The following is a 20,160-nucleotide window of genomic DNA, read 5'->3' on the forward strand; positions in this document are numbered from 1 at the left end:
AGTGCGGCTGCATCATACACGGCTTTCAGCTTAAGCTGAAAACTGCACAATGGAAGAGCTGTGCCATGTGCACGAGCCCCATCATTTTCATTGGGGCTCGAGCATATGCAGTATATGCCTTACGTAGTCGGGGGTGGGGGGGGTGGTGGTGGTCTGGACTAGTCCAGTGGAATTCTGATAATTTCAACTGAATCTGTCGCCATAGTGCCTCAGTGAATGAAGGCATGAATTGAATGGATCTTTATTACAGTCATAGACCAGCCTCAGTGAATAGTCCTGGAGGTGCTACAGAATCATGCTTAACATTCATTTCAGTCCCCATGGCTTGGCATCTTTAAAGAACAGTGGGTATTCTACCTCATTCTGTGAGCCACCATTTGTCTAACCTGGTCCAGTCCAAGTCTATATCATTGCCTGGTTTGCTGACACTTTTGGAAATTAACTGTTACATAATGTTCTCCAGTGTTTTGCTTGCAGTAGATGCTCAGTCAGCAGATTTGTGTGACTTTTTTCTTGTGCAGTTGGGCTTCTGATAACTCTTACTGCATGAATGCCATAACTGAAGGAAACCAAACTGTTTAATTCAGCTGACTGTCTGACTGGCTGTTTGCATTTTTTTCAGAAAAAATAAAATAAAGAATCTCACTGCTTAGCGAACTCTTTTTGGCTTGGTTATTTTATCTAACATTTTAACATGCCTTTTAGTTCCAGACCTCGACTCCTTAATGAAGCTTACAAAAATCCAGTTAACATAAGATTTCACAGAGATTTCACACACTTTCTTCACACAGCTGTGAAAAAGAACAATCAACAGAAGTTTAAAATGCCCAAGCCTTATTTTTATTCAAGTAGATTAACCAGTAAGCCTGCTAAAATAAGGGTTCGACAGCATTCCTAAAAGCTCAAGAGAGCAGTCTGTAACAGGTATTCCTTTGAAGAGCTGCAAGAGGGGTACAATTGAATTCCAAGATTGCAATTTTGGTGGCAACAGGCAACAGCCTAGTTTTAAGATTCCAAAACCAGGGTGGTGTCTGTAGCCACCAGAATTGCCATCTAGGAATTCAATTCTATTCCTTCTGTAACGTGATGTTAAGGCCTTTGTGTGACAAAGCTCCTGACTCTTCTTCTCAAGTGCCACAGTTCCCTCTGTATTCTGTAGCATGTGAAAAGTAGTAAATCAAGAAAGAATCTGTTGTGCAAAGGGATGAGGATCCAGGCAACCCTCCAGTTTGTTGACATCTACGAAGGTGATATAAATGAATGATCAGAGGGAGAAACATAGAGATAGCTGCGGAGGGAGGATCTGATCAGACAGTTTCATGAAGCAAATGAATAGTTTTCTCGGTCTGACGTGGTGAAAAAGATTGAGCTCAGAATAAAGAATAACCTTTGTTTTACTGTTGTGATGATGGCTCCTTTTTAATCCTTTCTCTCTCACACACTGGCAAAATGATAGACTTTTTAGAATTCCTTAGTTCATTGTTACATTGTTTCATTTGTAACAAAAAGTTTAGACATTTACAAATAAATGAATATTGCATTTTTTTTTCCATTTTCCTTAAAGTGGCATTTTGGTTTTTTGGCTCAAAAATTTCTAGAAAGTTGGTACACCAACTCTAATAAAGCTAGTAAAGCTGTGTTGGGTGTGTGTTTGTGACTGACTGTCATTTCTGGAAAACCATCTGTATTGTGCTGTGAGACAGAATAAGGGATTTGCAAGGATTTTTAATTTTTAAAGAGATGTGAAGTAAGAACTGCATGGATCGGCACTACTTATTTCATGTTAATGTTGTAGTACTGTACAACTTTTGGTTTTATCTTAACGGGACACCAAATCATGTTATTTTATTCATACAATATTCTATTTATTAATAAATCATTATGGCTATATCTCTATTAACAGTTGTTCTGAAGTTAGTGATCTGACTGGCAGCTGCTGGAACATGAGCTAGACCCACTGCCATTGCCTTCCTAGCTTCTCCGCACTTTAATTTCCCCCCCTCTAATGTTTGGTGTTAAGTAGCTGCCATTTTGATTTCCTATAGGTTCACTTTGTCAGTAGTATTGTAGGAAATTAAAATGGTTGGACTGCTACAACTGTTAAACCATTTTAAAATGAAGCACAGAAAGGGGGGCACCTTCAGAATACTCCTTTAAGCATGGAGGTGATTTTAAAGATGGTCATCATAAATTGAAACATTTATCAGGACCTTTTGTTCATTTCTGCTTATTACTTTGTCCAGGACATGATGTCCTTCTCATGTTGTTGGAAGATCCAGCATCCTTAGTAAACTTGACATGTGATCATATTCTTGTTAACAATATTGTTTAAAAAATAAATAGAGGTGTGTGGTGCTTTGTGGTGCTGTTCCCCCCAGAAATGAATGGGAAGTAAAAGATTTTTTCCTTTGTGCGTGTTACATTATAAAATTCTGGAGACCATATCATTGCATCACATATTTGAGCAATTGGTTCATTGTTTCCTAAAGAAACTGACATGAAGGGTGGCCAGAATACCGAACAGGAAAATGCAAAGACCAAGAAAATTGCCGGCATATGCAGGAGACCATCATTCTAACACAAATTCCCCACACAGCAGAATGCAGAGGCATGGTCTTTAAGCCTCATGTGTGCATGCTTTTTCTCAGGCATCTGTGTCAACTGGAAATCTGCCTTTAAAAAAAAGCCTGCAGTCATCCATTACTACCAGAGGACTGTCAGTATTGTACTAGAAAATAGCAGAATTAGGTCACTAATCCCTAGCATAAGCTATGTTTAAGTCCTTTCAGTTCTCCACACTGAATCTTAATAGATTCTGTGGAGTACAGACAGTTGTGTCATTACTTCATCTTAGATCATCAAGTAAAGTAAGTCTTTGGCGGGTTACACACCGCCATTAAAGTACGCACGGAGCGTGTAGTAGGGTTAGGGAGGTGTGGTGCTTCCGCACCTCCCTAACCCTAATACGTGCTCTGCGTGTAAAAAATGACGGCGGCCATTCCAGACGGCCGCCGCCATTTTTACGTAGCGGACGCTGTGCTTCCGCACGTGTCGCGGAGGCTATGACGCCGTGAGTGTGCCAGCGGCGCTTTGCGGTGTCATAGCTGCACCGCTGTGCGAGGGAGTCGCGCAGTTTGCACGCAGCGGCTCCCTCGCGCAGCAAAGAGCAGCGCCGGCAGATCGCCGTATTTCGGCGGTCTGTAAAGAGCCTTAGTAAGGCAGAATTGAATTGATCCCATCTATTTTTCCTTTATTTAAAAGGATTACTTCTAAACTGAATACATCAGCTTCTCTCCAACACCATAATAATGTTGAGGTGTATTCTGTAATACTTATGTAGTTGTCCCTGCATCCCCTTTTTACAAAAGTTTTCAGTTTTTCTGCATGGGGGCTAAAACATTAAAAAAAAAAAACTAAAGCCTTCTGCCCCTGAGATACCCAGTCTTGCTTGAGAACCATTTGCATGGCCTCTGACTTGGGGTGATATGGGTTTGGTGAAGGGTTGTCATATTACACTTCCTCTAATCTGGGTAAATTGTTCCTTAAATTATTCTAATTTGCATTCTCTAAAAGCAGTTTCAGCACATTTAATTCTTGCACTTTTCTTTCTTTGGCTATATCTTGACCTTTGTAACTTTTTGGTAGAATTCAAAGAAATAGCAGTGCTAGTCTGTAGAATCAGTAGGTAGAGAGATTTTGTAGCACCCTTGAGACTAACTGAAAGAAAGAAATTGGCAGCATGAGCTCTTGTAGACTTCAGTCTACATCATCAGATGCATGTGAGGAAGTAGACTGAGGTCTACAAAAGCGCATGCTGCCACTTTGTACCCTTTTTATGGTTACAGCTGATCTGAGAGAACCAGAGCACACTAATGTTTAAAGTAATGGACTTGAAACAGGGACACCCAAATCTCTGTTTGATCAAGGAACTTATCATGTGACTTTCGGACCTCATACCTCTCACTCCCCTTTCTCCCTGTGTTTCATCACCCCCTTGCAGTGCACCCCTCCTTTGTTTCTTGCACTCTGCCACTCACACTGCTCACTCTGACTGCTGCTCTCCCTCCTCTCACCTTGCACTGTCTTCTATGCTTCTTACTTGCCACTGCTTACTGTGTTCACTCTCCTCTCTTGACTCCATCATTTGCCGCCGTCATTTTTTACGCGCAGAGCACGTATTAGGGTTAGGGAGGTGCGGAAGCACCTCACCTCCCTAACCCTACTACACGCTCCGCGCGTACTTTAATGGCGGTGTGTAACCCGCCAAAGACTTACTTTACTTGATGATCTAAGATGAAGTAATGACACAACTGTCTGTACTCCACAGAATCTATTAAGAGGTTCTTGCACAGCTCACAGTGAAATGTAGAATGTGTTTGCAAGGCTGTATTCACTTTGTTTTGTTTTTTAAATGATTTTAATCAGAGTTCAAATGTCAGAAATATATGTATAGAAGTTCAGTTCACAAACTCTCTGGATCTAAGGGTCTACCTGTGTAAGCCATTTCAGGATGGGACTTATGGCTGCTGGAGTCATGCTGCCAAAATCTGTGGAGGACCAGGCCTGACCTACCACAGTCCTGGAAGGATCAGGGCTGAGCCAACAGGCACAGCTTGCTCTACCCATGCAGGCTGCATTGGCCACTTAATCCTTGCCACAACAACAGAGTCTTCTGTGCTGCCTGTAGCTGCTCTGGTTGCATTTTGCTTTGTCTTGCTAGCCTTGTTGTGTTTAGACCTTGGTCTGTCTCTGCTTCCTGCCTCTGGCTCATTGGACTCTGGGACTTCTGCCTTGCTGTGTTTAGACCTGGTCATCTATGACTCTGCCTCTGGCCCATTGGACTCCTGGGGCCTTCCTGTGTCTGTTTCCTGATCTGCCCTTGATCCATTAGACTCTCTTAAGTTCACCATTCGTGGTCCCAGCCCCAGCAACCTGCCTTGGAATCCAGGCTGCCCATACATTGGACCTTGACACTGAATGAGAAAATGGACCCCCAATATAAATGTTTTTAAAAAGTCTTGGTACAGAATAGGAGTTTCTAGTGAGATTTATGATTTAATACATTACACCCCTCTCATCTTGTACAATTGAGGAATTTGGTGGGCATCGATTGCTTGGAAGGTGAACCTATTGCAGGGTTTTCTTGGCAAGATTTGTTCAGAAGGGGTTTGAAGTTGCCTTCCTCTGAGTCTGAGAGAGTGTGACTTGCCTAAGGTCACTCATTGGGTTTCTGTGGCCGAGTGGGGATTTGAATTTTGGTTTCCCAGTGTCTTAGTCAAACACTCAAACTCAAATTACATTCCTGGTTTGGCTTGCTTTATTGTATCCAACTTCCTTCACTTCATGTCTCCATTTGCTTTCTTTGCAGTCTTTAAAATAATTATTCATAGAATCGTAGAGTTGGAAGAGACCACAAGGGCCACAATTCAGCAAAACTTCAACTGGCCTGGTCTTGAAATTTTGAATTTCCAGCATATTTGTGATCTTGATCCACAAAACTGCAGGCGTTTATTGGGAGGCAGCGGCTCTTGACTAATACTGTCTCTGTTAGGAATGATACCTCACTCCTAAATACTTAATCCATTCAGAGGCAGAGCAGGCATGTTAATCCAAAAATATTGGATTGCAACACTAAAATTATGATAGCTGATATCTTTACCAGACCTCTCTCAAAAGCGTGTTTCCAGAAACTATGAGAAGAGATGCAAGTTATACATTTTGGTCTTAAATTTGCTTGTACAGCAGTTAAATTTGCATTTTTTCAACCCAGACCTTGCATTCTGGGCCAGCTAATCATCCCAAAGTACTCCTTGATGTGATGGTCTTTTGCCAAGATTTGGTTCCATGGTCAAGGTTATACCCCCAGCGTGAAAATTCTTCTTTCCCTAAAGGACAGGTTGCATTGCAGACACACTTTTTATTCCCTGCTCAAATCAGATGCATAATGGTGATTGAATGCAGATGAAACTGGAGGAAGGAGTGTCATTTCGAATCCATGAGACTTTATCATAACAGCAAAGATATGCATTGAGAAGCCCACCTGAATCACAGGATGGTTCAGGATATGCAATCATAATCAGAGAAACTCAAGAGCGCAGGTTGGCTTGAACTGAGAGTCATTAGTCTAGCCCAGGCTTAGGCAAACAATACCATTTGTTTGTTTTTGAATGCAGTGTCCATCATCCCTGATGACTGACCATATGGCTAAAGCTCATGGAGATTATATTCAAAAGCATTTGAAGGTCACCATCCCTGATTAATGTTTGAGTAAGAGCTAGTTTGTTCCCAACTTGATAAAAAGCAGCAACATGCCTACAAAAGCATAAGGGACCAAAGACTGCTGACATGCAGGCAAAGGATCTACTTTATCAGGTGGAAGTGGGCCTCTTATAAATCAAGATGAACATCTGGCAGGCATTTCTAATCAGTCTGTAGATGAACTGAGCAGATCATGGTGCTAAATCAAAATGGCACCGTAATCCCTTAGGTATTTTGGATTTTGGTGCACAGAATTGGTCAACCAGCACTTCGTCTGTTTGCATTATTGTAAAACATTCTGGTCAGAGGGTTCTTCATAAGACTTCCCTTCTCTGTAGGCACCTTAATGGAAATGTGGGAAGACATGTGTTCTCTCTTCTCCCTCTAAATTGATACAGAATACACTGATGTCTGATAGAAAGATGGTCAAAATAATACTCATACCTTCATATTGGTCTATATACTCAGAAAGCTTAATCAGGAAGGTACTTGCTGTCCAAGGGCTAGCCATGCATACTATCCCAAAACTATTCTTGTTAACAGTATGAAGGTTGAACCTCTGGCAGGCACAGGTGGCCTGTCCTGAAGATACCTTAATATTAACAGTGTCTGTGCTACAACATGGAAGGCCTTACAAGCATAATAGAAGAAATGTACAATGCCTATAAATCAGTGGAGATTTTAGGCTTTGTTTAGCTTGTCCCCATGTTGAAAAAGTGGAAAAAAATCATGAAACAGTTACCACCCAGCTAGACATCAATACCAAGAAAGATGCTAGAGCAGATTGTTAAACAGATGGTCATTAAGCATTTAATCACTAAAAGGCAACTTGGGTTTCTCAAAAACACGTCATGCCAGACTAGTCTGATCTCTTTTTTAGATAAAATTACCATCTTAGTAGATGAATGGAATGCTGTGGATGTAGCATATCTCAGTTCCAGTAAAGCCTTTGATAAGATCCCCCCCCCCCCCATATTCTTGCAAACAAGCTAGTAAACTGTGGGCTAAAGAATGCTACTCTTAGATGGATTTGTTGACCAACAGATCAAAGGGTGCTCAACAATGGCTCCTTTTCATCCTGGAGAGAAGTGACCAGTGGGGTCCCACAGGGTTCTGTCCTGGGCCCAGTGCTATTCAACATCTTTATCAATGGCTTGGATGAAGGAATAGAAGGCATGCTTATCAAATTTGCAGATGACACCAAATTAGGAGAAGTAGCTAATATCCCAGAGGACAGGAACAAAATTCAAAATGACCTTAATAGATTAGAAAGCTGGGCCAAAACCTAACAAAATGAATTTCAAAAGGGTGAAAGGTAAGAAAGAAAAAATGAAATGCATAGATATAAGATAATAATTTAATAATAATTTGTTTTATTTATATACCGCTATTCCAAAGATCATAGCGGTGAACAGCAAGTAAGCTAATTAGCAAGTAAGCTAATTTGCCCCCAACAGTCTGGGTACTCATTTTAGCGACCTCGGAAGGATGCAAGCCTGAGTCGAGCTTGGGCCCTTTTGCTGGTCTTGAACTCGCAACCTTGTGGTTTCGAGTGAATGGCTGCAGTACAGGCATTTACCCACTGCGCCACCAGGGCTCCACCTGGTTTAACAAGACAACGTGTAAAAGGGATCTAGGAGTCCTAGTAGACCACAAATTGAACATGAGTCAACAGTGTGATACATCAGCTAAAAAGTCAATATGATCCTAGGCTGTATCAGTAGAAGTATAGTGCCTAGACTGAGGGAAGTAATAGTGCCATTCAGTTTTGCTTTGATCAGGCCTCATCTGGAATACTGTGTCCAATTCTGGTTACCACAATTGAAAAATGATGTTGAGAAGCTTGAGCGTGTCCAGAGGAGGGCCACCAAAATGGTCAAGGGTTTGGAAACTGTGCCCTGTGAGGAAAGACTTAGGGAGCTGGGTATGTTTAGCCTGGAGAAGAGAAAGTTATGGGGTGATATGATAGCCCTGTTTAAACATTTGAAAGGATGTCATATTGAAGATGGAGGAAGTTTGTTTTCTGCCACTCCAGAAAATAGGACCTGGAGCAATGGGTTCAAACTACAGGAAAAATGATTCCATCTCAATATTAGAAAAAACTTCCTGTCAGTAAGAAGAGTTTGACAGTGGAATATGTGCCTCAGTGTGTGTTGAACTGTCCTCCTTTGGAGGTTTTTTAAACAGAGGCTGGATTACCACTTTCCGGGGGTGCTTTGATTGTGTTTTCCTAAATGGCAGGGGTTTGGACTGGATGGCCCTTGAGGTCTCTTCCAATTCTATGATTCAGGCAGATGTTGAAAATGACTTGATCACCAATACTATTAAGCAACAGCGAGCTGCCTTATGTAGAACATTGGGTTGGAAATGCAAGTGTGTTCCTTTACTCTACATTGAACAGGTGATTTCTTTAGTGGTATGAATTTGATCAGCTCTTCGGATATTCAGAATTGGAGCTTTAGTTGGTTAAGTAGTCCATTAAGGAAGTTTCCTTTCAGTACATGGCTAAGTGCTCCACCTACCATTGAGGTTTTTAGTCCATATTTAACACTGGTCACCTTCATGTCAGGGAGATGTATATTGAAATTTGAAGCCCTTTATGTTTTATGGTCTGTGGGACTCTTGCCCTGACCCTTTGGTTGTCAGGTAAAATATCTCTTTTAACGGTTGTGTAGAAGAGAGAGGTTCGGCAGTGTTGCTTCTGTAATAACCGCAAGGCAAAGGGAGGAGCCTTGCCCCTTATTTCACTTAGTTAGGACTCATATGTTCTTCCAGTTCTGGGAAGGTAGTATATCACCCATCTCCTCCCAAAGTAATTACTTTGTCTCTGTCTGTATGCTCCAAAGAAAGATGTTAGTCTGAAACTGCCAAAAACCTTCTGGGAGACTTGGAAAGCAGTGATTTACAGTAATATAGATTTTGTTCCTGACATCTTCAGTTCTAAGGACCTGGCTGGGAAAGACCTCTGCCTGAAACTCCGAAGAGCCACAGATAGTCAGTGGACAAAGCTGCAATGAAACCAGAGATTCAAGCACAGACTTCTCTGATTCTTCACCTGCAAAGGGAATTTTAAGTGATTCGTTTCTCACAGTTTTAAGCCCATCCTTTTACTTGCTGTGTTGTATCAGACTAATTTCCATTATTTGTACAAATAGAGAATGGTGCAGGAGAAAAACATATGGCTACCAAATGTCAGCAATCAATCAGCGATTGCATTTTTGTTCTTTTTGGATTGGGGGGGCTGTATGTGCACATTTGAGTTCACTTGAGTTTTCAGTCTTACATGAATGCTGCTTTGTACAAATTGTGAATTGAATTAACCAGCTAGGCACCCAGTGTATGGTGAGGGGGAGAGTAATTTGTGCCTTTGTTCTACCTCTCCTCTCCCTTTTCCCTTAAGCAAAGCATAGAGTGAGTCAGCATACAGCCTTAGCTGCAGCAGAATAGCTGTTGACGTAAGAGCACTTGGCAGCTTACCAACACAAGGACTCCCTTAGTGGACCTAGCCAGGCTTTCCAATCTTAGGCCTGTTACAGACAGCCAAAATAAAGCTGCTTCGAGTCACAGTGGAGGCATGATGTTTCAATGATGCATGAGTCCTAAGAGTCCAGAAGCCACACCAAAGCCATGCTCCAGTCCTTAGTGCTGGAGCGTGGCTTTGGTGCGACTTCTGGACTCTTAGGACGCATGCATCATTGAAACACCATACCTCCACTGTGACTCGAAGCAGCTTTATTTTGGCTGTCTGTAACAGGCCTTAGTCACGGCAAATAATTCACAGCCCTGTTTTCTTTTTAGTCCCATGTGTCTGTTTCTTTCTATGAGCACATTCTTTAACAACAAGGGTTTTGTGTGGTAGGTAATACCTTTGTTGAAATTGCATTGGAAGAATTACTTAATCATCTGTGAACAATTTTTTTGGATTTTACAGCTTCTGTAAGGGATTCATCTTTGAAAGGCTCGTATATTACCATTTTCATATTATTACAGCTCTTCCCCCCCCCCTTTTTTTTTTTTTTTTTTTTTTTTTGCTGCTTCTCATTTTTTAAATAAAACTGACAAGCTGGCTAGCAACATCAATTATGGAATTAAGTATTAAAAAAGCCCACAAGGCATTTGTTTTCTGGGACTCTGTTAAATTCTTTTTCATAGTTGTATAATTTGAAAAAATGAGCATCTCATTAGTTAAACTAGGATCTAAGTTTTTTAAAAACCTAATACAGACATGGAATGTTTCACAGTGGTAAGGAAGATCCTAAGAGATCTATCTGCTGCAAAGAGCTGTGCACTCATTTTCTAACATGTACATACACACATCTGACATGCATATCTATGTACAAAGTTGATGAAGGGAGCAACTCAGAAAAGAGGAAACATCTGAGGTCCTCCAAACAAGTATCCCTGAAGGAAAAAACTACAAAGGAAGATTGGAAGGCGAAACAACAGAATTGGAATGTATGTATCCATAAACTCTAGTCCAACAACAGTGGGTTGAATAGAGACAGTGGTTTCCTGGCACAAAACACACATAACACCTAACCTCATAGAGTTCTGTTGGACAGTTTGTCACATCTCCTTTCAGGTTCCCAGCTAGTGTCATACTATATTCCAGTAAGTTCCTCCATCATCCAAATGGCTATCTACTCACTTCAGACAATAGCTTTCCTCCTGCCTTGTTCCCCAGTAGCCTCCTTTTGACTCATCTGTTTCAGGCCCTAGTTAACCTTCAAACTGCAGGGCCAGATGAATTGCATCATAGAATATGGAAGGAGGTTGCTGACATACTCAGAGAACCGCTTGTCATCATTTTTGAGAAATCTGTGCAAACAGCTGAGGTGCCAGAGGACTGGAGACAACATTGTTCTTTTCTTTTTAAAAAGGAAAAAAGAAAAAGAAAATCCAGGAAACTATGGGCCAGTCAGTCTGTCCTCAGTACCAGGAAAAATATTAGGATGAATTATACAGGAGTCTTTCTGATAATGCAGTGATTAGTAGGAGGCAGTACTATATTTTTTTAAATGTTTCTTTTAAAACCAAATTTAAAAACCAAGTGGGGGGAATGCTATGGATGCTATTTATCTGGATTTCAGCAAATTATTTGATAAGGTCCCCCATAATATTTTGATTAGCAATCTGGTTGAATATGGAATAGATTGAAATGGCAGGAGGTGTGGATTCATGCCAAGCACTATCCTTCTTCCTGCCATTTCATAGCTTTGCATTTTTTTGCCGCCAGCCATCCACTTCTGCCTTTGATGCAGCTGCCGTGGCACTCTTGTTTGTTTGTCTCTCTCCTGCCTTGCATCTTGTTTGTTCATTACTTATGTTGTGTATGCATCATGAAGCTGGAGAAAGACTGATGATCTGAGAAATGAATGAGCAGGAGTACCATAGCTATGGCATCAAAGATGGAAGAGGGCAGCTGGCAGCAAAACATTTCAGCTTTGGGAGGCTTTTGGATTTCTAAATTGGAAACCTGTACTCTGCTCGTAAAGTGGTTATGTGTCCTAAATGCCTGTCAATAAAACCTTTTAAGATATTTTGCAACTTGGCTTGAAACCTTGAGTAAAAGCAAAACTATGAAAGATAATAAGAACCATCCTGTTGAAAGCGTTTTTAAACTCCCAAGACTGTCTACTGCAGGGGTCGGCAACGTACGGCCCGCAGGCCGGATCCGGCCCACGGAGACCATGGGACTGGTCCCAGCCCGGCCTTGCCGCCGATTGCCGCCCCCTGGGGGCCACCGGCAATGATCGCTGCCGGCCTCCTCCCCCTCCCCGCCCTGTGGGGAGGCCTCAGCCTTCCCACAGGGCAGGGAGAGGCTCTGGGGTCGCCGGCGAACGCCACCCTCCCTGGCCTCCCCCGCCTCCTCTGCCCTGCCCACAGGCCGGCACGGGGCATGGAGGAGGGGGGAACAGGAGGAGGAAGAGGAGGAGGAGGTGATGAGTGGCCAGAGGCCTCTGGCTACAAGGTTTTTTTATTTTTTATTTTTGATGCTTTTAATGCTAACAAGTCTCCTTTGTTTTGACAATGATAGTGTGGTGGTGGGGATGATGATGATGATGATGATATGAGTCAATTTGAGAGGCATGCAGGTACTGTTTCAGAAGCCGAGAGAGTGTCACCTTCCAAAGTGTGTTTTGGGTGCTTTTAATGCTAACAAGTCTCCCTTGTTTTGACAATGATAGTGTGGTGGTGGTGGTGGTGGTGATGATGATGATGATGATATGAGTCAGCTTCAGAGGCATACAGGCACTGTTTCAGAAGCCGAGAGAGTGTGACTTTCCAAAGTGCCTTTTCTGTGTGTTTTTTGTTCTTTAATGGTGATATTGATATCAGCAAGCCTCTGAGGCATGGCCAGTGTAAATTGCTGTAATTTTTACAAACCCATGCGCAGTGAAGAAAAACCACAGTCCCTTGACCAAGTACACACTTATGAGAAGTATAGTTGGTGCAAGAAACCTGAAACAGCAAATCCACTTCTTGGGAAACCACCTGGACATGTTCAATATATGCATAGTCATGTTAAACCATGTTCAGTATGAAACCCAAAGAGTTTGGTTCTGCAATAAGCCTCTGATTAAATATGCAAGAGATTGCCATGTTAAGTAAAGCCATGTGAAATGCCCAAATGTGTTTAGTGTGTGTTTTGGAATTGTGTGTGTGTGTATGGGGGGGGGGGTGTTTGGCCAGAAAGGGAACTCAATTTCTGCCATCTGTGCCCTCATGCCTTCAAGATACAAGGGCTGGGAGGTGTGGTTGTTGTTGTGTGCCTTCAAGTCGTTTTCCTGACTTATTATGAAACGATCCTTTGCAAAGTTTTTTCAGAGGTGGTGGTGGTTTGCCATTGCCTTCCCTTGAGGCTGAGAGAGTGTGACTTGCCCCCCCCCCCCCCGGCAAAGTTTGGGTTTGTTGCTGTGTGTGCCTTCCAAGTTGTTATGGCTTCTGTGGGGTTTTTCTGGGCAGTTTTCTTCAGAGGGGGTGGGGATGCCATTGCCATCCTCTGAGGCTGAGAGAGTGTGACATGCCCAAGGCAAAAAAAAAGAGGAAAGAAATAGTAGTTAATTTTTCAAACCCTTTCCTTCCTAATAAAGTCTTGTGTGCAGAAGAGGCGGGAGGGGGTTTGCTTTTGCAGAACTGCAAGGCTGCAGAAAAGAGAAAAGAAAAAAAAGAGAGAGGTTGCATAACGACTGGTTTTGTTTTTACTTCAAAATATGATGTGTGCAGTGTATGTAGGAATTGTTTTTGATATTTTATTTATTTAATTAAATTTTTTTTAAAAAAAATATTTAATTATTTATTTTTTGGCTTCAGCCCCCCCAGTTGTCTGAGGGACAGCAACCCGGCCCCCGGCTCAAAAAGGTTGCCTACCCCTGGTCTACTGTCTAAAGACTCAAGAGACGTCTACAAGTATAGATGCCATAGTAACCAAAGTTTTGTTTCAGAGAGCCAGGATAAGGCTGTACTGTCTTGCAGCAAGGAAACCGTGGTGATGTAATTGCTTTCATTGACTTTGCTGGGATTTTCCTATTAGTGTTTTCAATTGCTGGTAATCACCAAGCGCCTTCATCTTCCAGTTTGCCCTGAGTCAGCTTTAGTTTTATTTTCTGTGTGCCTTTCTGAACAGCTCTACACCAATCCTTTCCTCATCTTTTCTCCACCCCCATAGTTAACCTATCTATGAGGTCTGTGTACCCCCCTTTCTCCCTGCCCTGGCCTTTGGGCAAAGCAGAACATCCTTCAGTCCTATATTGTCTTTACCTTAACTAAGTTTGCTGCCTCCTTTGGCCTAGTCTGCCCACATGAGGACAGTCTCACTCAGCCAGAATCCTTGTGTATATTCCATGTAACTTTATTCTGTTGAGAAACAGAAAATGAAAGCTTAGAAACTGAAGCAAGAACTGGTCATTACTTTTCATTAATTGACAGACTAGCAAAAACATAAGTGAATGTCCATGTTTCATTAACTCAGTCTCAGAGATTTACTTTACACTGGGGGGGGGAGGGTTGTGTTATTTTGTATATTGCTCTTATTATTATTATTATTATTATTATTATTATTATTATTATTATGTTTTATTTATATGGCATTGTAGATTTACACAGCACTGTACATACAAACAATAAAATACATAAAGGTAAACCTGCCCATGGTGTACATTCTAAGAAATAATAGCATAATACCTATAAATAATACATAACAATACAAGAATCAAGAGATAAATTTAATATTATGTTTTTTTAAAAAGGAGTGTTTTAAAAGTAGTAATTTAGTTCAGAACTTAAAAATAAAATGTTATTTTAAAAATTATTATTCATCTAATTTTATATGTTGAGACATTTAGCAGTGTCTTCCTCCTTTTGTTGACTCCACTGTCAGTTGTAGGGAAGAGTTTCTTTGACTGACTGCCAGGAGTCACATTAAATATATGCTTGCCTGCCATATATATTTATTTGCCATATATTGCTTTGCTTGTTATATGCTGGTATGTATTCTGATTTTTATTGGGGACAAGCAGTGGGGTTGGAAACATATTGTTGTTGCATGCCTTTGGCATTAGAGTACAAAAGAGAGAAGGAGTAAATCTATCTTGAACAGCTTCAGGGTCATTTCCTTGGGAAGGTTGGTGCCAGTGGCTGAGACAAGGAGTCTGTTGGCAACAAGTGAAAGAGGGCATATTTTGTGTAAAGAGGGGAATAGAAATTGTGCTTGCCAATTATATGAAATATTTCTGCTTTTAAGTATGCATTGTTGACGCTAGTGGGTTTCGACAATGAATGTCCCTGGAGCATACCTCTAGTTACTGAATACAGGTTTTCTAAGTTTTCACCACTGAAGTCTACATTTTTGAACTATTTGTCCATTGACAAGACTTCATAGTAAATTTTAATACTATCAGGAAGGAGGGAGAGGAGGTTACAAATTCCATTGAAGTGGATTGGCCTAGACATTCTTACAGGTACTCCAGGGCATAACCACCTATTGACTGCCTGTGCTCCAATATTTTTTGTATCCTTTTATTATTATTTATAATAATAAATTTCAAATATAACAGAATCACGTAACAAGTAGGTATAAAGTCAGGTTTATAAATATTTTTGTTGTTGTTTTTCTGTTGTTTAAGATTTATTCCAAGTTCTAGAGATGCAGTATATTTTCACTTAATTTGTAGAATCAGGTATTTGTGAGGTTCACTCTTTCATTACCTAGAAATTGTCACTCCAAAGATGTGCATAATTAACTGGTGGAGAAAAAGAATTTTATTTTACTTTTTTTAATGAAGACTATAAATGAATGCCAGTGTTCAGAAAAAATAGTCAAGTTTGCAGCTTTTAGTTTGTATGATAGTTCCATACCCTAGGATGCTTATTTCCTCTCAAGTTTTCCATTTTCATATTTCTAATCTGATTGTGTTAATCTTTGCTACACTGAGCTCTTTATGTTGTGATCACATATTTTCTGTTGTATTCTCAAGAGTTTACAGTATGTTGTAGCTTAATGCTAAAAAGTTTACTAAAACTCTAGTACCCTAGTACATTTTTGTGTCTTTGTCTTTCAGCTTGAAGCTGACAAGTTGACCCTTCCTGTAAATTCTGGTCCCCTGAGTCCCATGCCCAGTCCAGACCCAAAACCAGATTCAATCATTGTCCCTGTGGAGCCATCACCCTTGGAGAAAAGCAAGTGTTTCTTTGTGGATGAGTCCGAACCTCTTCTGCGCTGTGATTCAACTTCCAGTGGTTCTTCTGCTCTTAGTCGAACAGGCTCTTTTATTACCAAAGGTATCAGGTTTCAACAGTATGAAATACACATCAGTGAAAAACTATTTTTTCATTGTCCCATTAATTAATGCTATTAAAGGGTCAGTGAAAAAGGATCTGCAGGAATGCAATAGGAATATACAGTTCCATTTTGGCATTGAAAATGCAGCATGCATTTCTTAAGCATTTCTATTCATGTTGCACATAAGTTGAGAGAGCTGCAGTATCTGGGATGAAGGCTTATACTGCTGTTTTTTACAAAAGGGGTGATACAGACCAAACATTTTTAAATTAGTACAGTCTGACCATATTTGATGACGCTCAGGGCAGCATATATGATTATCTCCCCAGCCCCAACCCACTGCTTATGGTGAACCTAGAAGGTAGGTTACAGAAAGATAGTAACTGAACCAAGTCAGCCAAATAGGTTTTGTTGCTAAAGGGAGATGTAAATGTGGGTTTCCCAAGGTTAACATGCCAGCTGCTACACCACACCAAGTCATTCTTTATTAAGCCATTTTGGTGGAAGCAATGAAGGAATAAAGATGCCATTTTGGCATCTATGCACATGTGTTCTTGCTGTGAGAAAGACTTTACCCCAAGTTATAGCATGTTTTGAACACATGGCTGCCTACTGTTTTCTGACTGAGCTAACATTATTCGTAGCTTACATAGTACAGTAATGAAAGAGAACTAGCCACAGAAACCTTCAGTTCTGAGTTAGGGAGAAATACAACTAGATGTAGAAGTAGCTGGTCACAAAGTGTTTTATGAATGGGCCTTTAATGAATGAGAGGTAGATTTGTTTCTATTCTGCCTTTCTCCTATGGAGAATCCAAGACAATTTAAAGTGTACATTAAAACATAGTACAGCTAAAATCATAATACTGAAGAACAGTTACCAATTAAATAAACTCTCATATTAAATAAATTAACATATTAGAACAGTATTGAATAAAAAAGCATTTAAAAAATTTAAAATAGAACAGTGAGGGGGAAAAGTACAGCAACCAACACTGAAAGACCCCAGTCAGTGGCCAGAAGCCTGTCTGCATAAAGAGATCTTGGCCTGCTGGCAGAAGGAGAGTGGAGTTCAGCAGTCTGGGAGTAGCCATAAAGAAGTCCTCCTGTTGTATCCCCACCAAACATACCTGTGAGAATGGTGGAATTGATGAGAAATCTCCCCTGAAGATAAGTGAAGCATGTCCATATAGGAAGGTCTTCCAGAAGGCCTATAATGAAGCTGTTAGATGTCCCCTTCAAGATTTAGTTTCTACTCAGATTATCTTATTGGACTCTTCCTTTCCCAACATTCATTATTTGTTCAGCTATTACACCTAGTGGACTCATCTGTGGAGTAATTGCACATAGACGTCCTTTACCAGTGTGTGCTGAGGAGCATCATGTAAGTGTCCTCATAGAGCAGCTTCTATGAGCAGGGTTACCGAACATACCAAAACTCCTACTTACATAATGTGCCCCAGATGAGCTTATCTGATATTACAGTGATAGTTGAAGTCCTTTTAGAGGATTAGCAAGTCTATCATTGGATCATAGTTACCATGTAAATGTCCCTCATTACTTTGAGTTTCTCCACTTGGCATTTCATGTCAGTGATAGTTCCAGGATGGGAGGAAATTCATAATATAATGGGTAGGATTCACATGGGGAGCTTATGGTTTATTTGAGTGGACATGGCATCATGAATACAGATTATGCTGGTGAGTGTAATTTGACTTTATGTTGCGGTTTCAGTTTGAACTTCTGAGAAATTTAAGAAAAAGTAACAGACTTTGGAGAATTTCTGATTAACAGAGAAATACCCTCTTTTCACAGAAAAGAAAGATACGGTGCTGCGCCAGGTGCGCCTGGACCCATGTGATCTGCAGCCCATCTTTGATGACATGCTTCACATTCTGAACCCAGAGGAGCTGCATGCTATTGAACAGATTCAACAGGCAGAAGATAAGCTGGATCGGCTTTTTGAAATTGCTGGGGTCAAAAGCCAAGAAGCGAGCCAGACACTCCTGGATTCAGTCTATAGCCACCTACCTGATCTGCTTTAGACCATGGTCAACAAATGCTCTCTTCACCCACACTCTGGCTGCAGCTTGTACTTGCTTGGCATTCAGTAAAGGCAACAGGCAGGCAGGATATTTTATAGAACCCATGGCCAGTATTTTCTTCTAGGTTTTACTTGGGTGGGAAGGGGAGTTTGCAGACCTTTGCTCCCTTTCATGTTTATTATCTGAATTAAAAGATCTTGTTTTCCCCTCTTCATTACAACCTTTTAATTTCTCATTCGAATTTGTTATTGGAATAATTTAAAAACACAAATCTTCTCTTAATTGTCCAGATTTGTGCTTATTCATAAACTTGTCAGAGCAATTTTGGGTGGCTTTTTTTTAAAAGAAAAAAAAACCACCCTACATGAAATCCCCACCCCCACTCCTCATTTAATGTGTTTTTAAATCTTATTTTCTGTCCTGTTCATTGTTGATATGATCAGGGTTTTTTTTATCTTAAGAGAACTTTTAAAAAAACTACTGCTGAGTGATTCACATGTATTGACAATTTACTACCATAACTATTTATTGTATGATTTTCTTCTGGACAAAGAAGATAATGGTTAGTGACTTGTGCTGCTCTAAAGCAGAGGCATTTTGACTGTAACTTCTCCAGCCTTCAAGACAATAAGACATTTTGGCCTGCAGCTGAATGTAATTCTGTACACTCAACACAATGAGAGTATATTGCCTTGCCATTTTAGGATCTCAACAAGTTGGGTAATTTTGGTCAGTTTGGAGTAGCACCTGGAGCTGGACTCTGGAAAGTGAAGAACCCTGGTGGTGCCACATTTATCCTTCTATAAGATTTACTGATCTGTGCTTTAACATTGTTGTGTGTGTGTGTGTGTGGTTGGGTGGGTGGGTGCATTTTTTATACAGATGTGGCCAATAGATATGTTTCAGAGGCCTCACTTGGTCTTAGCATTTCCCACTCCAAACACACTTCACTTTTTATTAAAATGCTGCATTGCAAGAAACTTGCCTCTATTATATTTGCAACTACTATGCTCCAGAAACAACTGGTATACAGTAATGCTTATTTTGGAGATGATATCACAAGGTGGCATTTGCTTCCTTGATTGCAGGGTAGTGATGGTAGGATTTTGGAAGAACTTGCCTTCTGGTGTACTAATTTATTAATAAATAATAGGTGTTTGCTATGTGTTAATATTTCTGTCATAACCTCTTATCATTTCTTAAATAACAGTTCAGGCTGCAAGATTGAATCAGTAGGCAATTGTGGTTTCAAATTCTCCCAATGGTAAAGAGATGGCTTTAGCTCAATATTTAATGTGCACAAAGTGATAGTAACCAGAGAATATACATTGCATGATCTGGTCTCGCCCATAAAAATGACACCTTAAAACAATGCAGAGATATGAAAGCTGGAAATCAGAGTACAAATAGCTTTAAACTGAATCAGTGCAACAGGTTTTGTGCTTAAAATGTCATGCTGGATGTTTTGGATCCTTTCAGACACACGCCGTGCCGTGCCGTGCCATGCCTTGAAGGCATTCTGCAGTTAACAACTTTGATTTCAGATATTGCCAATTCTAAAACCCAGCATGAAGTATGTATGCTAACGGGTAATTTTGTCTGTAAGCGACATTTTAGGTTTTAACTTACTAGTAAACTTAATTCCTTGGGTAGTAAGCCTTGCCATTCAAAATATGACAAATTTATCGTTATCTGATGATAGTGTCATAAGATTGTCCTGATCTCTTCCTCCTGGATGTTTTCCTAAAATGAGCTGCAAATGTTTTTCCTGCTTAACTAAATGTATGACACCAAAATATCACTTGCATTAGGTCTTCAACAAATGTATCATTACCAAAACAAAAATCACATCAATGTAAGCCCCTTTATATTGACCATCTAATTCAGCAATGGCTAATATATTCAAGCAAGTCCTTTTGAAGGCCTTTTTTTAATAATCACAGTTTGTTGTTCTTAACTGTTGTCAAGTCAATTTTGTCTAAAGGTGATCCTATGAATGGGAGATCTCCAGATCATGCTATTCTCAACAGCTCTGCTCAGGTCTTGCACATTCAGGGCTGTGGCTTCCTTGGTTGAG

At 40.6% G+C, this 20,160-nt stretch overlaps 1 protein-coding gene across 1 annotated transcript in view; it reads left to right on the forward strand.

The window, feature by feature from the left end:
* LOC149313428 (tumor necrosis factor receptor superfamily member 21-like) overlaps nt 1–19,958 on the forward strand; it is a 52,035-nt gene extending 32,077 nt beyond the window's left edge. The window contains exons 5-6 of the mRNA XM_089519093.1: nt 15,819–16,038; nt 17,854–19,958. Of these exons, the coding sequence (XP_089375219.1) occupies nt 15,819–16,038; nt 17,854–18,083 (450 nt within the window). The 3' untranslated portion in view covers nt 18,084–19,958. The remainder of the gene's footprint in view (nt 1–15,818; nt 16,039–17,853) is intronic.
* The last annotated feature ends 202 nt before the right edge of the window (nt 19,959–20,160 follow it).

This window comes from Sceloporus occidentalis, unplaced genomic scaffold (assembly GCF_023333645.1).
Source record: "Sceloporus occidentalis isolate IW3139 unplaced genomic scaffold, rSceOcc1.0.p SCAF_4, whole genome shotgun sequence".
Classification (NCBI taxonomy): Eukaryota; Metazoa; Chordata; class Lepidosauria; order Squamata; family Phrynosomatidae; genus Sceloporus; species Sceloporus occidentalis.